Here is a 23,874-nt window from a genome sequence, read left to right as displayed (position 1 = left end):
AAACTTTTTCCTCTGGCTAGGCCGGACTGGAACTGCAATCCTCCCAATCTCTGCCTCCCAAGTAGCTAGGATTACAGGCTTGTGCCACTGTGCCCTGCCTACATGTTACTTCTAATTTTTACATCAGCCCTGCAAAGCAGGAGGTACTACCCCCTTTTTACACATAAGAAACATGAACACAGAAAGTTTTTCTCCCTGGGACAGTGGTTCAGTTTTCTCTCACCTGCCTACAGGAATGTGGTCCTGGTATAAGTGACCTGTTCCAGAACTGGCCTGAAGGAAAACTCATGGGCCTACTTACGGTCTGCCATTTGCCTCCTCCCCACTGACTGAAGTCTTTGAATCCACAGCGTTGTTGAAATTGGAGATGTTTTCAGAAGAGTACAAGCCAGCTGGGTTGTTATACTGGTTGGTGATGACCCTGGGGGCCATGCTGGAGGCAGGTGAGGCAGTGAATGGCATGGCACTTCGGTTGTGGGCACTTCCTATATGCAGGACCTCCTGCAGGTAGCGAACAGAGGAGAAATCAAGGGGGATGTCCACCATGCATCCTTCGACGGGCAGTGCAGACTGAGGGCCAGGGAGAGGGTTCCAGCAAAGCCACAATGGCCCGGGTTCAATGCCAAACTTTGGCTGACAAACTCAGATGGACCACTAAGACATGTGGGCAATGACCAGGAAAGTGTCCTGCCTTCTGATTCTGCCCTGAGGCCCAGCAAACCCTGATCTCTGCAGGACACCTCTTCATGCCTTGGACTGTCAGGATGCAAGTCAGAGCTAAAGTAACCTTTCAGGGCACATTCCAGAAGGATTAAGGAATCAAAAGGAGAGAAATATGCAATGCAGAGCAGGAGATGACACAAGTTGGAGATAATTTCCCCAGAACTGAGTGGTTTTGATCACCAAGATAAGGGGGGGGGGCAGTTGCTGATTAGGCAGAGGTGGTTGGTCTCAGTCCCAGTGGAGGGGCAGAGTAGGACCTATTGTTCCTTTTGGAGGAAATACAGGCTAATCAGATAAAAGGTTAAGGGATACCTGTTTCAGGGGCAGTACCTGTAGAGCTGCAGAAAGGACTTTGAGTTCTTTGTGTTCTCATTCTCTTCTCTGTAATTTGAGAATGCCCCCTCCACCACCACCACCACCCCCAGAAGTTCAGTGAATAATTACTACAACTACAACCTCTAAGTGCTTCTGTGCAAGCACCCAAAGCACTTTATAAACAATACTACTTTAAAAAAAAAAAAATAACAGGTTTTCTGTTTTAACGTTCTGGATCAATCCATGACTTCCAGGCCACCCATGCTCTGTGCAGCCCACTAAACTCAATTCATATCATGTTTTCTGAATTCCTCAAACACCCAAGGACAAAACAGTTGTCCCAAAGTGAGTTCCTGTCCCTCTGTTGCTCTTCCTTCCTCTTCGTCCTTTCTTCAGTGTTTTCTTGGAGAACATTATATATGAAAACTAACAGCTTAATCCATTGTGTATGTAATTTAAATTTAAAATAAAAAACAACATAAAATGCTTTCATGATTAAATAAGATTCCTTTTTCACTATTCAGTTAGGCTTCCTTTTCCACAGGTCAGAATCAGCGAGGTTTTATTGTATAAATCACATTTAGTTGACTCTGTCCATGCTAAACAGATAATCACAAAAGGGACCACATAGCTAGTTGAGAAAAAAATTTCAGCAGTAATCAAGAAATGGTTAAGTAGTTTTATGGCACAATGACTCAAAAGAATCATGAGATCATTATAGCCTGATTGTGAAGACAGAGGCAGGGTTACAAATGGGAGGCCTGAAACTCTCATCCACATAAACTACGGCACTGTGGACAGTTGCATGACTAAATCCAACATGGCTGACTTTCTTCCTCTACATCTCCACAGCTATTACTGGGAGCAGCATAAGAGGCTGAGCATGGGAGAAGAGCCCTTATTCTTCAGATTGCTTCAATTTTTCCTTGCCACTTCATGTTTGACCGTGGTCAAGTTACATGTCTGTAAGTCCATTTCTCATCCTTAAAATGATGAAAATAAAGTCTTCCCAAGGACTCGGAGTGGCATATTAGTAAACCAAACACAGTGCCTGACACCAAACTAATATCCAACCAAGGCCTGTTCCCTTCTACCCCCCATAGAAACATATTTCCAATTAGAATTTAAGTCCATGGAAAATCCAAGTTGGAAATTCTGATTTTCACTTTGTAAAGAATTTTTCAAAAATGTATCTGGTTTGTACATAAAAGGCTTATCTCTACCCCCATGTGTATACTGGTCTTTCCAGAAGGCAGGCGGATTTAGGGCTTGCCTTTTGGAAGGGATGATGTAATTGTTTGGGCTTTGTATTTATCAGTCTCCAAGGAAACTGAATAATGAGGAAATACAAACTAGGTGTGTAACTATGCTGACCGCAGATAAGCTGGGGTGTTGGTTGGCTTTACATGAACTAACAGATCTTTTTATTATCAATGAACTCTGCCCTCACTCATTTGTCTTCTATTTCAGAAAGGCTAGAAGTGGAAGATTGTGGAAAAATGAGAGGTGGGAGGTTTCTCATACTAATGAAAAATTACCGGAATCAAGAGAAAAATATACTCAAGTTAGATTTTAAAGTAGTTGAGAACTTTTTAGTCTGAAGAGAACTACCTTAAAACTATTAAGTATTATATAAGTAACTAGATCATATGTTTAAGATGAAAGTTCAAGTATGATACAAATAAAAAAATATAACAAGTGTAATGACTGCTTTATTCAAGTGAAAACCAGGATTTCAGACAGACCAAATTAAAACAAAATCATTCCTTATGTTAGAAAATATGTGAAAACTAAACACTAAAATTTAACAATTATAACACATTTAATGAAGTGGCTAAGAACTCCCAGGGAAAATTAAAATTAACCCTAGTATGTTTTAAATTAATTTGCATAATGACCAGTTGATAGACTATCATTTCAAGAACTTTCCTTACAGGGCTTGTATAGAATAATATATTCATGTCAGTTTTGAAGTAACAGGTGGAAAATGAGCCTTCAAGTAAGGATTGGGATTTTTAAGTATGAATGTTATTATAATAATGGGAAAAAATTTGTGACTACATTTTTTAAATTTTAGTGACTTATATCAACCACTCAATTTACACACTAATATACCATGTGAATTCAATTTCTGTATTATGGATAAAAGAGCTGGGTGTATGTTACCCTTTGATTATATCTCAGTTCACCACAAAAACTAAATAGTGTACCAAACGTAGAAAAAAATTAAATTTTAAATCTTCTACTGGGGTTAAATGTGTAACAACCCAGTCTAAAATTTACAAAATCCATTTAATTTATCAATGATATGCTGCTCAGCATTTTACAAAGGAGTTCTAAACATTCTTCTGTTAGTTTCCTTTATTTCAAAAAAGAACATTCATACACTGTGGACAATTTAGAAGATGCACCAAAGAAAGAAGTAAAACCACCTATAAAGCTAACTAGTGAGAGATTTATTTACAAATATGGGATTTCAAAATGGTCCACTGTTCCCAGAAAATCCTATGTAAACAACAAACAGTGCAGACAATTTATCTTAGTAATTTTAATGCCTCACTTCAAGTTTCACTGTAACAAAAATGGAGATTTCCATCCCAGGACTCAAAGGAGAATGGGGGAAAGAAGTGGGGTTTACTATTAATGGTCCCTTTGTTTACTTTTGACTCTGCTTCAGGACCTAAATTTATTTTCACCACTAGGATTATTTGTTTGGATCTGAAATCCATAAGAGCTGAGTTAGCTCTCTGATTTCTCTATGAGCCTGCCAACCCTACTTCAGGAAGGGTTCCATCCGCTTCCCTATCCTCTTCCTACTCTTGCTTCCATCCCAGGCTGAGGTCCCTGCCCTGGGGTTTTCCAGCTCTTTTCTCCGACAGTTCTCTTATGGGAAGAACTGAACAGAAGAGTCAGATCCCAGCAGTGACAGTGGAGGGCTCTCCCTGACATTTTCTTCCCAGGCTTCCAGGGCAGGAAAAACAGGAATATGCTGAATAGTGCCACAAGTGGGAAGTGGCTGGTGGCAAGAGCGACAATGCAGAGCAAGTACTTACTTGAGGTTCAGAGGCTAAATTCATCTTGTATGGATGTCGCTTCCCCTCCTCAGTCACTAGGGGAGACCAGATTTTTTGTTCAGATCTGTAACAAATGAACAAAGCTGTTGGGTTTTTTGTTTGGTTGGTTGGTTGGTTTTTCTTTTGTAACAGTGCTAGGGATGGAATGCAGGGCCTTGCATGTAATACTGAGTTATATCCCCAGCTGAACACTGTTATTTCATTGGTGCTAAAGAAATAATACAGTCAGTCCTCTCTATCTATGGGTCTTGCATTTTCAGATTTAATCAGCTCTTCAGTTGATATTTGAAAACAAACTGTAGTAAATAGATACAGACTTTTTCCCTTGTCATTATTTGCTAAATAATATAACATAACAACTATTTACATAGAATTTACATTGTATGAGGTATTAAAAGTAATCTAGAAATGATGGAGTGTATAGAGAAAGATGTGCAAATACTACACCATATAAGAGGGACTCGAGAACTCATAGCTTTTACTATCCACAGAGGTCCTGGAAACAATCCCCAATAGAAGCTGAGGGACAACTGTACACACTAAAAAAACAGATTTAAAAATGTAATCCCTGCCTGGACTTCTACCCTCTGAACCCACACTCTACCATCATTCTTACTTCTATTTGTCAATCTGATGGTATCCATGTCTGAAAGCTCCCCACAAACAGCCCTGAGGGACTTCCCAAGCCACCCCACCTTCTTCCAGCCTCAGCCTTTCATTGCACTCTGGGTAGCTGACACCAGCCACTAGGCTCCTCCTTATACATGCCTCATTCTGTCCCACATCTGCTCAAGATGGAATGGACTCCTCTATCTTGATCAGTATTCCCACTGCAAACCAGATCATCCAACTTATTCATGAAGCTTGTCTGACCCTAAAAAAAGCAATGGTTCCATTTTTGATCTTGCAGAAGATTTTCTTCTTGTCAATCACACAGTCATGGTCTCAATTTTCCTTGCTGTAGGTTTTTTCCTCTCTCCCCAGGAGAGAATATTTATGCTTACCTTTGTATTTTTCAGAGTACCTAGCAGTGCCAGACATTTACAAAATGTTCTTGTTCAATTTGTTGGTAAACAAATCAAAAAATCAACCCAATGAATGTATAAATGGCTTAACTAGAACTTGAAGGAAAGGATTATGAACTCAATAAAAATGAAGATGAGAATAAGGAGTAAATGTGCTTTACAAAAGTGTTGCCTCCCACAGGGTAGGGCTCTAAAGTGCACAAAATATTCTGGCATACTCTCCCACTCTTGGTCCTCCTACTAATCCCAGGGTGCAGTTAGAAGAAATAAGAAAACATACCTCATAGATGAGAAACTGATGAGGAACTGTGGAAGCTAAGATTAGTGAAACATTAAAGGGCAGGCTCACAAATCAGAAAGAAGAATCTGAACTTGATCCAATAGGAAATAGGGAGCCAATGAAGGTTAAACAAGATCACTCCCAAAATCTTGCCTCATATAGGACCCCTTCCAAGACTAAATAAAAGAATGGAAAGTCTACCCTACTTACATTTCCCAAGGTGCTAGCTTCATTTGTCCATTCAATCCAGCTCTCTTTTCTTGTAGTGAACTTTGTTACACTCAGCACCTTCTCTAACATGTTGAAGTCTTTCCATCACTGTAACCTCCTAACAGAATACCTACTGCTTAGTGTAGTGCTAAAGAAACTGCATTATAAATTGATTCTCAATGGTCCCCAGGAAGAAGTTCTCATTCCATAACACCTAACAATATTTAACTAATTTTACTTCCTCAGAATTTTGGTTAGTTGTGTTGGATCAAGTGAAAATTCAGGTAACTTAAAGAAAGAAGCCCACACCTATGAGAAATGCATTGAAAAAGAGAAGAAAATGAGCAACCTGAAATTCCAATGCTACAGAACTTTTAGCATGATTTCAGGATACATGGCACAAAGCTAGGGGTACAAGGGGTCCCTAGATGGGGAAGGCAGCCCCTACCCACAAGCAGCTTCCAGCCAATAAGAAAAGAACAAACATTCCATAGGCTCACCTGTTTACTGTGAGAGTCATATTGTCTGTGCAGCCTTTGATTTTGTTCTGAGCTTCCAAATGTGTCATATTGCTGGTATTTTCCCCATCGATGGCCGTGATTATATCTCCAATACATAAATTAGCTATAGCAGCCTTGCTTCCAGGAGTGACCTGGCAACAAAGGAGAGAACAGACTAGTTACTATTTGGCTCCACAGAAAAAACTGTGTAAGTGACCACCAGGTTAAATAGTCACTGATATAGATCAAAGCACTGAAAAAGGAAGGAGCCTGGAATAATGGCACAGGCCTGTAACCCCAGCACTAGGGAGGCCCAGGCAGGAAGACTGAGAGTTCCTAGCCATGATGGCTACCAAGTGAGACCCTGTCTCAAAAAGAAAGCAAGGAAAGAGGACCAAAATTATTAGTTTAAATTACAATCCTTTCTATTTATGCAGTACGTTATCATTTATAGAGTTCTTTTCTATATCAGTCTTTTGGATCCTTATAACCACCTTGCGAGAAAGGAGGACAAATACTAATCCTCACTTCAGAGACCAGGAAACTGAGGCTTAGACAGATTTTTACCTACCCAGGATCACCTAATTAGTATAATACTATATTACTCATCATCCATCCAGTCTACTGCAGACTCAAACCCTGAACCAGACCCAGTGTCTTGCCCATTGAACCTTGTCATTTCCTTAAAATAAGTCACCAATTGCATTTTTTAAAATACACACAAGCTGCAGGTGTGGCTCAAAAGGCAAAGCACCTGTCTAGCAAGCAAAAGGCCCTAGTTCAACTCCCAGTACCATCAAAAAAAAAAAAAGAAAAAAGCATTTCAAGAACATCATGTATAGATGGAGACAGAAAGTAGATGGTGGTTACAAGGGGCCAGTAAGAAGGAAAAATAGCGACTTATTGTCTAACGGGTACAGAGTTTTAGTTTGGGATGATTAAAAAAACTTCTAGAAATGGACAATAGTGATGGTTGAATATTATTAATGCTACTGAATTGTATAATTAAAAATGGCTTTTAAAACTTTGCTAAAACCAGTCTGGATTTCGATCCCAACTGTAACACTTCTATCTCTGTGACCTTTTTGCTTCAGTCTCCTCATCTGCAAAAATAACAAAACAGTGTCTCACGTAAAAAAAAAATAAAAGAACATCATGTATAGTAACATCCTATTTCTGTAAAAATCTTATTATGTTACTCTATGCACAGGTGAAAAGTAAGACATTATACACCAAATTGTCCAGTTATACATTTCAGAAATGTGCTTACTTTTTTGCCATAAGCTTGAGTTACTTTCACAATTTAAAAAAGCAATAAATATTACTTTTTTTTTTTTTTTTTTTTTTTTGCGATACTCAGGGCCTACACCTTGAGCTATTCCACCAGTCCTTTTTTGTGATGGGTTTTATTCAAGATAGGGTCTCAGGAACTTTTTGCCCAGGCTGGTTTTGAACCATTATCCTCCTTGATTTCTGACTTTTGAGTAGCTAGGATTACAGACATGAGCCACCAGCACCCAGCTTAATAAAGATTATTTTTAAATGTTAGTGTGTGTTTACATCGATTCATAACCTCCCACCCAAGAAGCTGGCTATGATTCAGGTCCTCCCTAGAGGTGGCTGGTTTTCTGCACACTGATGCTTCCAGACCAGTGGTTCCAAATTTACAGAACACCAACAACTGGGGCAGGCCATGTGTTACCACAACAGGTCTTCAAATCCATCTGTCTACTGAGCATTACATTTGGACTGAATAAACATGTCTCCCACACAGGTGTACAACTGTTTTTCAAGTGAATACACAGATGTTGGTATGATGAATGAAGTACAAATTCATTTTGAAGTAGAGTATCTTTTTGCTCTTAGGTATCTTCTAAACCAAGATATCCCAAAAAGGTCACTATAACCACCCCAGGCCAGTCCATGACTTTCTGACATTAAAGACCTTCTTGGATGGGAACCCAGAATCCCCAGGAGCAGGGCAGTGCTAACACTCTCAGGTTCCTAGTGACCAAAGGGCTCTGACAGCTCTTTGGAGAAGCTCCTTGGCTCCTGGGAGTAGTAGAGGAAGATCTTGTGAACACTGGGATGTCTCTGAAAGTTGAGCCATAAGAGGCTCCTCAAGGCAACAAACCAGGACACAAGACTGAGGCCCTAAGACTCTATATCACACAGTTTTTAGTCATCACATTCCCAAAAGGCTCTCAACAAACCAAAAAACACTAGCCCTTATAGGGCAGCTGGTATGGGGTGACTGCCTTGGTCCACTCCCTCATTAGACCCTGATCCCACAAAATGAGGGGGATGAGTTGATCCCTGAGGTCCCTTCTAGCTTGAACAGGCTATATGACTTTAACAGGCAAAACTCTCCTGGAATGTGGCAGGATGTGGAAACCAGCACAGAGATCTTGACCTCCTAACCTTCCTCTCTGGCTTTCCAATCATCTGTTTACCAGAGATTTGGCTCTCAGAAAACGAAAGCCCCAATCCAGGGCTAGACCTTCCTCCCAGGCAGCCACTGGGACGAGACACTTTACAAAGACCAGGGCAAGCTGCCTTCCTTTCAGTTAGCAGTGAGGAGTTAATTTCTGAGTCACCCACTGCAGGCAGTGAAAACAAGTCCTCTCATTTTCTTCTCAGGAAGGCTGATCTGGTGTGATTTCATATGCATTCATTTTTTATGTACTCATTTTTTTTTTTAAATGGCTCTACCTAAGCAGCACAATATTTGGGATTGGCAACAGTTCTGGACTGGTAAATTCTATCTCCATGGAGAGTGACTTAAATCCAGTAGGATAATGCTGATCGAATTCATTTACCTTAGGCTCATGGACTGGCTCAAGTGGTAGAGTACCTGCTTAGCAAGCGTAAAGCCCCAAGTTCAAAACTCACTTATCATAATGTTAAAGTGTTAAAGAACAGTCCCCTTGGGATAAAACCCAAAATCTTTAGCAAAGCCCCTAAAATCAGTGCCTCCCTCCCCACCTTCATGATATAGTCTTCCGACCAAGCTCCAGCTACAGTGACCTCCCTCAAGTCCCCCCTCTCCTCTTTCTCACCTCAGGACCTTGGCACATATTTTAACCTCTGCCCAATTAACTTTTCTCACCTTTCAAGTCTCATCTTAAAAGATCCTTCTCAGATTCTTCCCTTACCTCCAATCTATGCAGTATTTCTGCCATCCTTTTAATACACTCTGTTTTCCATGGCACCTGTCACATATTGCCAAATCTACTCTTTGGGTTTATTTCTTTAATGTCTTGTTGCCTTGTTTCCTAAACAGTAAGGCATGTGAGAGCAGGATTTTGTCATCCTTTGTGCCATGGTATACCCAGGCCGTGGTACAGTGACTATAGCACATAGTCAGTGCTCAAAAGATTTGTCCAATAAGTAATCTAAAATATCTAGTGTTGTTAAAGATGTAATCAAGATGCTTCACTTTCTCCTTTACCTGTGTATGTCAAAATAATCAAAAATATTTTTACTTCAAAAATCAAATATTCCTTTCCTTTCACATACTATGAGTGAAACACATCCACTCACAAAACTCAAGTAAGGGGACTGAGAAAGGTCGGTGGTGAGAAGATAAAATAAAAGTTTCTTTTTAATTTCCTATGTTCAATTGCTAAGAAGTTTGAGCTTTCCAGCATTTGATCCACGCTGTTTTGTGGAGAGGCATTTCTGCTGAGAACATCCCAACAGGTCTTAGACAAGCTAGAACCAGCCTGATGAGTCTTAAGTATGAGTAATCAAGGCCTAGACATTCTATCTTTTGGTATGATTTCCTTTCCTGGTTTTTGTTTTGTTTTGTTTAAGTCAAACCAATAGGCAAAGGAAATTTTCAAAGGTTACAACCCTGTATCATAAGATGGGACTCAGAATCACATTCTTTTATGAGCCATCTCTTTTGGGAAAAAGGAGAATTTAAATAAATTATGGAATTTACTTTTTACAAAGCCTATTCATATACAATTTCCTATTTTAGATAATAATAACGATGAGCTCACCACAAACAAAAATTTGATAACCTTACAGATGAGGAAATCTAGAGTCAGAGAAGCTGTGACTGGCTCAAGGTCATAATAGCTAAACTTTTGCCTGAATTAACACTAGATCTTCACGTTCCAAATTCCATTCTTGTCTGTTTGAGCGCAACACCAAAGTAGAGACTCCAAACTCAACTGTCAGTGCCAAAGAGAAATGCAGAATTAAGAGATGCATCTGTGTGGCCTCCTACACAAATCCCTGCTGCTGGCATGGGACAAGGCTGCCTTGCTCTGTATTCAACTGGGGCACTACCCTCAAATAATGACCTGAAGAGCTGCAGAGCTGCCAGAAAAAGCCTGTGCCTCAATGTTGGAGAGTTCCTGTAGTGAATGACAGATTCAGATCCTTGCCACACAACCATTTCATCATAATCAACCATACTCATAACAGTGGCCACAAGTTAATGGGTATTAATTACATGCTAAGCATGGTCTAAGTACTGAACAAGGGTTAACTTACCCTCCTCACCTGAAGCTACCAGGTAGGCAATGTGATCTGCATTGTTTCTATAGATGAGGAAACAGAGGAACAGGGGTTAAGCAGTTTGACCAAGGTGACTCAGCGGATGAGCGGCAGGCCACAGCAAGCTCCAGGGTCCGCTACACCACACTGTCTACCCTAATTTCCTCCCAGCCACCAAATTCCATCATAACCATTCATGATGGAGTGAGCTCTGAGTTCTAATAAAAAAAAAAAATCTTACACGCCAGAGAAACAGACCCATTAATTCAATGGACATCTCCAAAAATCCCTCTGCCAGTTTTCTTCCCCAGAGACCATACAAGTAAATTACACAACTGTGTGAGAGTAAACGGGTTTCTGCATGATAATTTCTACTAATGAACAATCTGCTGTTTTCTGAAGGCTTCGTTCTCATCACCCACACCCTTCAGCCACACCCACACCCCCACACATACCCATCAGACACTGCTAGCTCAGAGGCCAACCTGCTGTCCCCAGAAGTTCACAACACATCTTCCAAACCTGTGAACTGCTGCCAGAGTCCTAAGCCCATAAGGCTGTTGAAGATTTTAATTTCACTTTTAAATGGTGCAAAACAGCACTATGATATAGCCCCCCCACTTTCTTCAGTGTACATCTAAATAACTAAATATCTAAATGATAAGGTTATTGTACAGTATTGGATACATGCCACTGACCATGACAAACAAAAGACAACCCCCTTCCACAATAACAGCATGTTTCTATTTCATCCCTCCCTTGTTCTCTCTGCTCTCTCAGTCATTCACTAATCAGACATCCTTATGTATATTCTGAAAGACTGGGCAGGTATTAATTAAGATGTGGCTTTTGGAGGTATATAGCCAGGGTTCAAGTCCTAGTAAGCCATAGTGGTCTTTGGGTGGAATTTTACCTCTGTGTGCTTCACTCTTCTCACCTATGCAACAGGGATGAAAACAGCAGTCCGGACATTAGAAAGATGTTGTGAGGATTATGTGAGACAATTCAGGCAGAGCACACTCTCAGAGGTCTACGAATGTGGACTCCAGGAACCATGTAAGGCACAGTGAAAAGGATGGCCCCTTCCATCAAGGAGCTCACAGTCTCCTGAAGGAGACAGTCAGGTACAACAGCTTATGGGTGTTCTGTTAGAAGCAACAGGAGATGGGAGGCCAAGGGAGGAATCAGAGAAGACTCCCTGGAAGAGGTGCTCTTAAAACTGCAAAGTTTAAAAGGAGGCAAGAAGGTACAGGCCAAGGTACAGAAATAGCATGTGGACTGGTATGGATGAAACACAGGAAGCAAAGGCAGAGGAAAAGGATGAGGCTAGAGATGTAAACACAGATGAGGGTGTCAGAACTCTGTTCTTTTCCCACTAAGAAGATTGTACTTCATCTGAAAATCATGGAGACCAACAAAAGAATTTCAACATGGCATCTGACGTGTCCACTTTCTGCTAAGAAAAAACAGTGGAGCCTTAGCTCTGCTGAGATGAAGGGGACTGCACTGGACAAATATTCTCTAATGACAGCTCTAATGACCTATTCAAGGTATCACCCACTTACCCTCTAGGCCAGCCATTCTCTTAGCAGACCTTTCGGAAGGTAATCCTATTTAAAATCCCAAGTCCTACTGACTGCTAGTCAGGGTTCCTTTAATCTCTAGACTCAAGATGGAAAGCTGGAGTTCCATCAAATGAGTCCAGTCCACAATCATGGTCGTTTCATGTTGGTTTTAATTTAAGTTACTTGTCAATACTTACCTACTGGTAAATTTTGCAAAAACTCCTAGATTCTGAGCTTCTTGTGAAAAATTAGAAAACCTGGCAATTCTGGGCTTAGATTCCCATATGCCAACAATCAGTACCAAATATAGATGAGGTACATACTCTCCACTTAGCCACAAGTCCCACTATGCTCTGCTGCCTCCAACACAGAAACCCAGTACCAATTTCCATTTTTTCATCATTCTTGCAACTACTAGTTTTCTTACTACCTCACCCTCTAGACAAAACTCATTTATGATGACTCCCAGTGCCTATAAACAAATGAGTTTGGGACCACTGGCTCAGTTTAAGGGGTACATAAAGCACAATTACATGAAGAAACACTTTATGGCTAGGATTATAAACAGCCCACTTTACCCAGGACAGTAGCCTATTTTTCCCCAGCTTAACTATCCAAAGCACCCACACTTGTTCTCGGAAGTGTTCCAACTAGCAGAGTGTGGCAATTCACACCTGTAATCCTAGGGTCAGAAGACTGAGGGAGGAGGACTGTGAGTTCAAGGCTACCCCGGGTTACATTGCGAGATCCTATCTCAGAAAAATTTGCAAAAGTTGTTCCAGCCTGGATGACAAATTATATTGTAGCCCTGTTGATAGGGAAGGGGATTTTAGCCAAATAGTTATCAAACAGTTTAAACAGTTATGAGCAAAGCTCCCCCGGCCTAAGGAAAAACTATTTCTGCTCAGATACAATTCTATGACTTTTAACTGGGCAGAACTATTCAATTTCCAGAATGCACATGGAACACTGCTAACCTTGGAACTGGCATCCAAACCTCAGGCCAGAAATCAATCCAGGTCAGCAGTAAGAGGCAATGGTTCCCAAACAAGTTGGTCATCAGATGCCCTGAAGGGAAGGGGTTTAATAATACAGATAGAACTCTATCCCACCTCTGACCTCCCAGAGGGGTCACAGAGAGATCCATACATGCATTTCTTTTACTTTATTTTTGTGCTGGAGATCAAACCCAGGGCACCATGCATGCTAAGTACATACTCTAGCATTGAGTTACAACCCCAAATATACAGATTTGGTGGTACTGGGATTTGAACTCAAAGCCTGTATTTTTTTTAAAGCTTCCCAGAAAAGTCTAATGCTGACTGGCTTTGGAAACATGTAGGGAGTCAGTGACTATCCTTCCCCTGAAATTCTCCCTGGGTCAGTTAACAGGCAGACAAAAAAAATACTTAGAGCCTAAAATCTCAACTCCAGAAACAACTTCAAGGGCTCACACTCCTGTACATAAAAGGCCGTCAAAAGAAATGTCCATTAGAATAGTAATTTTCTCTTACCAAAACAGTTTAAAAAAAAAAATTCAGCCCTATAGATGTTGGTCAAGCTCCCTAAGGTGCTATGCAAATGGAGCATTGTAAAAGTAATTTCCATCCAGATGTCTAAATAACTCAAAGTGGTTCCCATTTTGCCTTGGCCAGAAAACTCATAGCTAAATGCAGTGTGCAATTACAGAAACCAATTGATTTAAAGTTCCTGGCACATTTCTCTTTCCTCTTCTATGTTCCAATTTTTTGTTAAATCTTATGTGTGTTCTTGTGTTTTAAAAAATACAAACATGTATTTTGGTGTTGTGACACCTTAAAGCCATTCTGTGAGTAGGTGAGAAGGGCAACATAAATAGTGATAGTTATGATTCAGTATTATTATAAAATAAACCTGGGATAAATAAAAAAATATGAAATTTGGCCAGGCATGGTGGTACATGCTTGTAATTCCAGTTACTCAGGAGGTGGAGATCAGGAGGATGGCATTTCAAGGCCAGCAGAGGCAAACAGTTAATGAGACCCTAACCCAACCAACAAACTAGGAATGGTGGCATACACCTGTCATCCCAGCCATGCGAGACATGTAGGGACACAGTAGAGGCTGGCTCTGGGCAAAAATCATGAGGCCCTATCCAGAAAAATTACTAAAGCAAAAAGGGTTGGAGACATGGGTCAAGCAGCAGATCAGCTGCCTTTTGTGTTTGAACTCAAGGTCCTGAGTTCAAACACAAACAAAGAAATGGGAAATTCCAGTTCAATCTCAATGCCATAGACCTTTAAGCACAGTCTCTGTTAATCTAATGGCTGAGTCTAGGTATGAATTTGACAGATTTTAAACCAGAGACAGCATAGGACCCAGGCCTGTAGTGTGGCATTTAGATGAGGATCTTGAATTCCTCCCTCAGAATTTCTGACTCACTCTGTCTGTGGACCCAAGCTGGGGCCCAGACTTTGAAGCCATATTATAGCCATAGAAGCAGCATGAGCTTACACAGTTTGCACTGAAACAACAGTTTCAAAATGTTCTTGGTTAGTTTACAATCATTTTCTCAAGGAAATGAGGCGATTAAGTAGGGTAGATGCTTTTAGATGAGTTGTACCTAATCCAGCTTCCTTTCATGCATGGTACAAAAAGAAAACTGTTAGTGCTCAGAGGTGGCACTTCAAAGAGACATTGCCCTCTTGGTCTGAAAGACCAACTACATTTCACAAATGGGAATACCAAAAAAAAAAAAAAAAACAGATAGTAAAACAGAATACCCTGACCAGCTTCTCAAAAAAATCATTGAGTTACTCAAGTCTCCAAACAGCCTGTAAGAACTCCAAGTGTTTTTATGTGGCTGTAACAACCACCATCCATCCATAACCCAAAGCTTAAACATTCACTAAACCTTGGGCAAGTTACTCTGTCTGAATCAGTTTCTTCACTGATCAAATGAAATTTATAATGGTATCAGTCTCATTTTGTTGTTAGAAGGGTAAATGAGATTCCATCTGTAAAGAGTTTAGAACAGAGGGCTGGCAAAGTGACTTAAGTGACAGAACACCTGCCTAGTAAGCATGATGCCCTGAGTTCAAGCTCCAGTACCAACAAAAAAGTAAAAATCTAACTATACAGTTGAATGAACGCACACAAACACAGTACACCCATGGAAATAGCACCAGATACAGAAGCAAAAGATGACCTGAACCTCCAAAATCCCCTTTCTGTCACAAACCTCTCAGTAAAGATTTTCCCTCATTCTGACTTCCAACACTATTATTATTAATTTAGCCCAATTAGCTTTATATAACAAGAATTACACAGTATTTACTCTTGTATCTGTTCTTTCTCTCAACATTAGGCAAGTGTGAGATGCAAGCCATTATGTATATGTTCTCACTGCTGTGGGGTTTTATGTAACTATATCAATATTTATCTATTTTATTACTGGTAGACATTTTAATTGTTTCAAATAGGATTACATAAATAGTGCTGCTTGGGAAATTCTCACCCTTCTCCTTTAGAGCTCATGTGGACCCATTTCTTTTTCTTTCTTTTTCTTTGGCAGTACTGGGGTTTGAACTCAGGGCCTCACGCTTGCTTGGCAGGCACCCTTAACATTTGAACCACTCTGCCAGCCCTTTTTTGCATTGGTTAGTTTCAAGACAGAATTTTGTGAGGTATTTGCCCAAGCTGGCTTTGAGCTGCTATCCTCCTGATCACTGCTTCCCAAGTATACAGGATTATAGGTACGACCCACCAGCACCCGGCTGGACCCATTTCTATTGAGTAGTTAGCTAGGAAAACTGCTGGATTAGAGAGATAGGTATGTTCAGCTTTAGAAGTATTTTTTATATTTTAAAGAAATTTTTGCAAATCATTGCTGCATCATCCAAACTTAAATCCATCTGTATGCATTTTTGCCATCTTTATCTTACATAGGTCATATCTATGTCCTATTGTCTTATATACTGTCTTCTTCTATGTCTTATGATTTAGATATATGATATCTATAAAAATTAGACCCTGAGTCCTTCAGGAACTGGCCTCCAACAAGACCATGTGTTCTTCAGAAAATTCCTTTTCATGTTTCTGGCATTCCCATGGAGGCGATGTGCTGTGTATGAGAAAGCCCACACAGACCTCAGCTCCAGGTGAGCATTCTGACCTGCCCACCATGAAGCTAATAACAGCAGCAACAATCACAAAGGGGGTTCTAAGACATATAGTATTTATCTTTTTTGTCTTAGGTTTTCATGGGTATGTTACATTTGAACTTGGTTGTTCAAACCTGTGGTTGGCTACCACAGGTGGATGTGCTCACTATCTCATCATCTTCATTTGCCACAAAAACTGTCCCCAAATTCCTGGCCATCCAAACGAGCCTTTCTCTAACTAGTCCTTCAATCTCTCTACCTTTCGGTTCTCTCTGTCCACGTGGGTTTGGAAGCCCAGAACTGAGGTCGTGGCTTCTGGCTTCTCAGGACAGGGAGAGCATATGCTGCTCTCCAGGATGCTGAGCTGATGCCTCATAGCAGCTTCTACATCAATCCTCAGCCAACAGACACCAGAAGCACTAAGGTGAGGAGCCCAGGAGGGTCCAATCCCTCATATTGAATCCTGCACCACCATGAGCATTTTGTGGAGTTATGCGCTGGATAATATTGTTAGCAACAGTTTCAGTTACAGCTTATCAGAAAGTAGAATAGCTGGGCACTGGTGACTCACACGTGTAATCCTAGCTACTCAGAAGGCAGAGATCAGGAGAATCACGGTTCAAAGCCAGCCTCAGCAAACAGTTCATAAGACCCTATCTCAAAAAAAAAAAAAAAAAACCATCACACACAAAAAAAAAAGTCTGGTGGAGTGGCTTAAGGTGTAGGCCCTGAGTTCAAACCCTGGTACCACAGAATAGAGTGGTTAAAGCTGGCCTGGGAGTCAACTGGTCTGCTTCACAACTCAGTTCTGCAATACTGACTTTGGGACCTGTGTTTCGAGGAGTACAGAAGATGACAATGCAAGTTCATGCTTAGCACAGAGCAGTTATTCAAGAACGTATTGTCTGTGGCTGTAGCTCAATGGCAGAGCACTTGCCTAGCATGCACAAGGCCCTGGGTTTGATCCCTAGCAATGAAAAGAAAAAAAATATTTATTTTTTTCTTAAAAATAATTAAAATATTATTATGGCATTGAATTTAAAGCCAAATTGCTCAGTCATTCACCACTGTATGACCTATGCAAAATAATATTTCCATGCCTCAGTGTCTTCGTCTGTAGCACGGGGATCTTCATTGTACCTGCCTCACAAGACACTTGTGAGTATTACTGAAAGAATATATTAAGCACTTAGAACAGTGCCTGGCATATAAGAAATCCTATATATGCTTTAATTATAGCTACAGCAAGCAGATCAAATAGGCATTTTTCACACAGATTTTTTTTACTCTAAATAGGTGGTCCTGTGGTTAAAAGAACACAAGTTCTGGTGAAAACACACTAATTAATAAGACATTTCCTCAATCAACTTATCATTAAAAGTACAACTAATACTGCAAAAGACTGGGCCCCCGTAACAATAAGAAGGTGGGCTTTCACAGTCAAACAGTATAAGAACCACTAGGCTGGCTTGCTGGTTTACCAGTTCATTTTGTTTACAGAGGGAATTAAACCCCAGAGAAGGCACATGACTTGCACGGGGTCACCCAGTGAGTTGACTAGGACAAGCTCAGCTTGAGTCCCTGCCATGGACATGGTACCAGTCACCATCCTGGCAGTTTCCCCTATGCTTTTCCCCTGAGTCTTACTGAAAGTCAAGTCATCCTTTAAAATTAATTTTCTGATATAGCCACTTCTGCTTATTTTTAACCAGTCTCTACAGTCCCCTTTACAGGAAAGTTAAGAGGCAGTTCAAAGTCAATGAAAAATTATGTAAATTCAAACAAATTACCTAACCTATGGACACCTGGGTTTCCCGATCTGTAAAAGGCAAAGGATGCCAGCCCTCGTGTCCCCCAAGGAGCAGTAACAAGGCAGGACCTAGAGAAGGTGCGCAGCTTGGAAGCCAGCCCTAGCCTGTCTTGGCACATGTCAATCCCTTGGTGAATTCCCAGTTCCTGATCAGCCTAGGAGACTAGCACCCCAGGAGTTAGATGATGCTCTCCTCTCAGGCATCTGTCAGGCTGTGATTCCTGAAAGCCATTCTTCTTCCTTCTCTCCTCCTCAAAAATAAACCAGAATGGTCAATACCTAGAGACTGGGGAGGGGAAGAGATCAGGTCAGTGGACTGAAGCATCCACTCACACATTATTCATTCTCTTGGATTTGTCCTCGTCCTCCTCCCTCTGTAGGTCAGCTGTGATCAGCTGGAGCAGCTAATACTTCTGAGATGACTGATTTCACAGAATGAGGGAATGCAGCAACAGGCCCATTCACATATATTTGAATGGTTTATTTTGTTGTTGCTGTTTGTTTTTTTGCCATACTGGGGCTTGAACTCAGGGCCTACAGCCTGAGCCACTCCACCAGCCTTTTGTGTGTGTGTGTGTGTGTGTGTGTGTGTGTGTGTGTGTGTGTGTGTGTGTAATGGGTTTTTTTCAAGATAGGGTCTTGCAAACTACTTGCCCAGGCTGGCTTCAAATCGGCATCCTCCTGATCTCCACCTCCTGAGTGACTAGGATTACAAGCGTGTACCACTGGCACCCGCCTGAACATTTCTGCTTCCCACAACTTGACAGACAACCCCTGCTCTTTCTTGACATTTAGGACATGATGTAAACTCTACTTCAATCTGGAAATAACTCTCTTAAAAGAATCAGGAAAGACCCTCTAGCTATGGAGTATCCATTATTAAGTACCTCCTCAGGATCCTTGAGCAAAAGGCACAAGCACTTGCCATGAAACCACTGGCTCAGCCACGTGTTCTCCAAGACTCAAGAAGCAAATAAGCAGCTCCTCCAACCAAGAGCATCCTCTTATCTCTGGCCCCACCCCTTCCTGTCTTTTGTAAGTTGCTGGGAGAGAAAAACACTCAACATAAACTGAGCAGCAATTTTGGTGTGGGTGTGGATTCTCTGAAAGTTTCCCTTGAAAGCAACTAGAGGAAATAAGAAATTACATGGAAGGAGAAAAGAAAAAACTCAAGGACATGGGCAACTATAGGGCCGGAGCAGGAACTGACAAAAAAACATCTCTGGGAACAGTAGCAAATATGTAGTCAGATTACCAGGGAATCCATGGCAGGGCAGTCAATGAGATACTGAGTAAAAGAAGAAAACTAAGCCAGGCACAGGTGGCTCATGCCTATAATCCTAGCAACTCAGGAGGCAGAGATCAGGAAGATCACGGATCGAAGCCAGCCCCGGCAAATAGTTTGCGAGGCCCTATCTCAAAAAACCCTTCACAAAAATAGGGCTGTGGGAGTGACTCCAAGGTGAAGGCCCTGAGTTCAAGCCCCAGAATGAAAAGAAAAAAAAAAGAAAAGAAAACTAGTTTATGTCCATTTGAAGATGGGAATCTGGGTTTGATTTTAAGATTCTCACAATAACAGATGAAAATGCTGTATGAGTCTGTTTAGAAACAGGCAAAATTAAGCATGGGGTGCTAAGGACACCTACTTGGGTGGTAAAAGTACAAATAAAAGCAAGGAAAAGGGCTGGAGGTATGGCTCAAGTAGTAGAGCACCTGCTTTCCAAGTGTGAAGACCTGAATTCAAACCACACTCCCACAAAAAAAAGAAAGAAAGAAAAAAAGAAAAGCAAGGAAGTGATTACTGTAAGAAGTCATGTCTACATTACTAAGCTGGGTGCTGCCAATGTTTAGTTTCTTGACCTGGGTAGTGACTATACAGGTGTTTGCTTTATAATCATTTGCAATGCATTCATATTTTATGACTTGTTATTTCACAATAAAAAGTAAGTTAGAAAAAGAAGATATTACAAATGTATAAGACTATGAAGTTCTATTCAGAAGCTTTAGCAGTTTAACAAAAAACTGGAGCCAATATCTGAAAAACTCATGCAAGAGAAAGCAAACATAAGATTTTTAAATAAAAGGCACTCCTCTCTCTCTCTCTCTCTTTCTGCTTCATTTTATGGTTTACTTTGGTGTGGAGCCTCAAAGTCTCTTATATAAAACCATACCAGCCAACTGTATCTGCCCAGGATAATAAATACAGCACACCTACAAACTAACGAGAAGGTGTGTATAGCTCTTTGTCCAAGTTCTCACCTCCTTACCATATTCCATTATTCACTGCTTACAGACCACTCTCATATTCCTTAACTGGCAGCCATGGGCTGGTGTTATCCCAGCAAATATATATGTGTAATTATATTTATGAATATATTTATACATATATATGACAAATATGTAATATACACATATATATGACAATAGAAGACTCACCACAGGTACAGCTCGAGGAAGAACCAGACCCCAGGGCTAAGGATGTAGCCCAGTGGTAGAGCACTTGCCTGCTATGTGCGAGGTCCTAGTTCAATCCCAAGCACTGCAAAAAAAAAAAACGAACCAGACCCCAGACCAGCCTCAGATCTTAGACCTCCTCCCCATGGTCCTTTTATGATAATGACTTCCCCATTCCCAAGACATAAACAGGCTCATATGTTTTGTAATGGAAATAATGAGTTGAAGAGACAAGTAAGTTACTGTCAGCGTGAGAATGTCTCCTTCTGAGTCACTTTCACTTTTCAATTAAAGCACCTACCAGTCATTACAAAGATTAGCTTTCATGAACATTTTCAGAATGGAGCTGTGTCCTCTCATTTCTAAGGAGTCTGCATAGGCACATAGTAAATGCTCATTAAACATGTGCACATACTATAAATAATAAATTAATCAGTATATGAAGATTCAAACCATTCAACTCACAGTGTGATATTCTCCCACCCCATGCCATCTTTCTGCTCAGTGGCACTTTTATATTAAGTTTTTGCTGTGTTTTTTGGCAGTGTTGGGGATTGAACTGAGGGTCTTGTGTATGTTAGGCAAGTGTTCTACCACTGAGCTACATTCCCAGCCCACATTAAGACTTTAAAGCAGCCAAAATGACAGTCAGTGACTGCCCTTTTAACTGATTGCCAATACATCCTCCCCTACTTATTAAAAAAAAAAAGTTTCATGTCATACATAAATGACAGAAGTAGAGAGGCCCGACAGGTTAATTATAGACACCAAGAGTAGAGACAAATAGACTATGAGGTAAGCAAGTCGAAATGTGCAGAGGCAATGCCCTCTCTGGACAAGCATTTCTCACTAAGGTTGCAAGGTTATACCAGGCATTGCCAGGTGCAGCCTTGTGCCAGGCTTGGGGAAGGGTCCAGATTTGGTAAGGCACACTTTCTGTGCTTGAGGAATTTAGCTAGAGGTTGTGAAGCCACTGTCTACCTCCAAGAACAATCAAAGAAGCCTCTGGGAGACCAGATGGGCAGGTGAAGACAGGGCCTTAAAACTGGGCTGCCTGCTCCTTTTGAGTGTGAAATTTGAAAGAACTGCTCACTGTGCCAAACCCACCTGTAAGGAAGTGTGGGTGGCGCTGTGACTGGCAGAGAAGCTAAGAGGAGACCCCCCAAACCTCCTCCTGCATCTTCCACCCAACTCCTTCAACTGCTGGAGGCTGGGGCTTAAGTCAAAAGGACCACGAGGGATCTTTCCCTTCCATCTCCACCGTCCCCCAAACCCAAGAAAAATAGAGGGATGTTTAGAAAACCAGGGAGACAAGTTTAAGGTCAGCTTCGGTGGACAAATGGGTTCAGGGATGGAATGTTGTGCTCTCTCTAGGCAAAACAAAGAGATGGGTAGTGCTTTTTTGCTACCTTTCTTTATTCAATGAGAAGATATTCACACACACACACACACACACCCCTCCGCTGCAGGTACTAAATGTGAAGACTCTCGGTAGGACATCAAATTTGTGTTGTTTGGCCCAAACACGGAGTCTAGACCCGGGGAGACCATGGGTCTGGGTGCTATGGAACGCGGGCCCTTCCAAAGATAAGATCCCGCTAAAAAAAAAAAAAAGTACTGAACCACTGGGTGGGAGTCTCTCCCTCTCCCCTTCTCCACCCAAGTATTTACTCATCCCCTGAGGGGAATGACTGGCAGAAAGATGGCGTTGCCACCTTCCGCAGGGGGAGACGAATGACTAAGAGGGTTTATTTCCAAACTCCCGCGTTTTCTCGGAAAAGCATTACGGAGATAAGACCCACCCATGGATCAAATTCAAAGAGTGGAAAACTAGTTGTTTCCGTTTGGTTTCTTTTTTTTTTTTTTTTTTTTTTTAAGATATTCCCACTCGCCCTCTAGTAGCTCCATTCCCCCTCACCATCAGGACTTCCCATCTGTTATCACCCGATCCCCACCCCCGTGGACGGGGACGATCAGGAAAGTGGTCTCTCCCAGTGCGCGGGATCTGAGGAGACCCTCGTCCCCGAGTCGGTGGACAAAGCGTCCACACGCCGCGCAGCGCCGCGCTTCCGGGGCGAAGGAAGAAAACCTTGGCCTTGCAGCGGGGAACGCGGCGGACAGCGCTCAGCGCACCGCGCACCTGGACGCGCCCCAGGTGCGGCCCCGTCTCTGTCCCCGTCAGCACCCGCGGGTTCCAGCGTCCCCAGATCCCCTCGTGGCGGAGCGTGCCGCCACCCCGCCCGCGGGCGCCCCGCTCCCACGCGCGTCCCAAGCTGCTCTTACTCGGGAAATGGCGAGAGGCTGCTCGAAATCCTTGCCGCCCACGAGGCGGAAGCCCCATGGTCCCGGGCCCTGGAGGACTATCTGCTGGGTGGTCATGGCGCGGCGGCGGCGGCGGTGGGCACGACCCGCGGGGACAGACGGACAGGACGCGCGGCGCGGCACGCTGGGCACTCGAGCAGCTGTCGGAGAAAGAGCGCGCGGCTCTGGCCCGAGAGCCCGAGCGGGGACTGGAGGAGGGCGGGATCGAGGGCGGGAGCGGCTCCGCCCAGGCCGCGTCGTCGCCGCGCCCAGCCTGTCCCTCGGCGGGGCCCGCAGCTGGTCCACGCCCTGCGCGCGTGCAGAGGACCGGGCCGGGAGCCCCGCCGAGAGAGGCCGAGTGAGGTCGTGGGGCCCCGGGCCTGGGCTCTCAGCAGCTCCGCCCCGGAGACCCGCCCCACCCACCGCCGCTCCCAGCCCCGAGGCCCCCGCAGGTGAGAGGGAGCAGGTCCCGACAGACCGCGGACCAGACAAACCCCCGCCGTGTGCTGTGCGAAAAAGTGGAAAAGGGCTGTGCAAAGTCAACTCTGAGGTCAGCTCCAATTTCACTTTTGCTTTTTGGAAATCATAATGATGTTTAAGAGGTGCTTTCAAATGATCTCATTTGATGCTGAGAGCGAGCCAGAACATTTAGTCCCATTTTACAGATGAAGTAACTGAGCCTGCCCGCCGTTAGAAGACTTGCCTGAGGGTACACAGATCATCAGGGTTAGTTATATCTGGACCAATGCCCTGGCTCCCAGTGCTGAAGAATGCCATCCGGGAACTTTTCTAATGCTAATGAGACCATCACATACTAATTGGGCTTCGTGAGTTTCCTAGAAACCTTTCCTCCAGGCTGGAATGTGGGTTCAGACCTTCCAACAGTTCGGTCTTCAAGTCTGGGACAGGCAAATTGACTGAAAGGGGTTGTGGGAAGCTGGGTTCCCAGCTGCTAGGAGCTTTCTA

The 23,874-nt window shown here is 42.5% G+C and overlaps 1 protein-coding gene across 2 annotated transcripts in view; it reads right to left on the bottom strand.

Annotated features, from left to right (window-relative positions):
* Positions 1–23,125, bottom strand: part of Pdlim1 (PDZ and LIM domain 1) — a 44,698-nt gene extending 21,573 nt beyond the window's left edge. The window contains exons 1-5 of one of the 2 annotated variants that reach the window (XM_074078694.1): positions 22,891–23,028; positions 20,590–20,692; positions 6,128–6,279; positions 4,092–4,176; positions 302–501 (exon numbers count right to left, since the gene is read on the bottom strand). In XM_074078694.1, coding sequence (XP_073934795.1) covers positions 302–501; positions 4,092–4,176; positions 6,128–6,195 — 353 coding nt within the window. In that variant the 5' untranslated portion in view covers positions 6,196–6,279; positions 20,590–20,692; positions 22,891–23,028. Of the gene's footprint in view, positions 1–301; positions 502–4,091; positions 4,177–6,127; positions 6,280–20,589; positions 20,693–22,890 lie in introns of both variants that reach the window. The other variant, XM_020175053.2, reaches the window with a different exon arrangement.
* Between the last annotated feature and the right edge of the window lie 749 nt (positions 23,126–23,874).

This window comes from Castor canadensis, chromosome 7 (assembly GCF_047511655.1).
Source record: "Castor canadensis chromosome 7, mCasCan1.hap1v2, whole genome shotgun sequence".
Classification (NCBI taxonomy): Eukaryota; Metazoa; Chordata; class Mammalia; order Rodentia; family Castoridae; genus Castor; species Castor canadensis.
The sequence above is the reverse complement of the archived record's forward strand: the minus strand, read 5'-3'. Positions and strand labels throughout refer to the sequence as shown.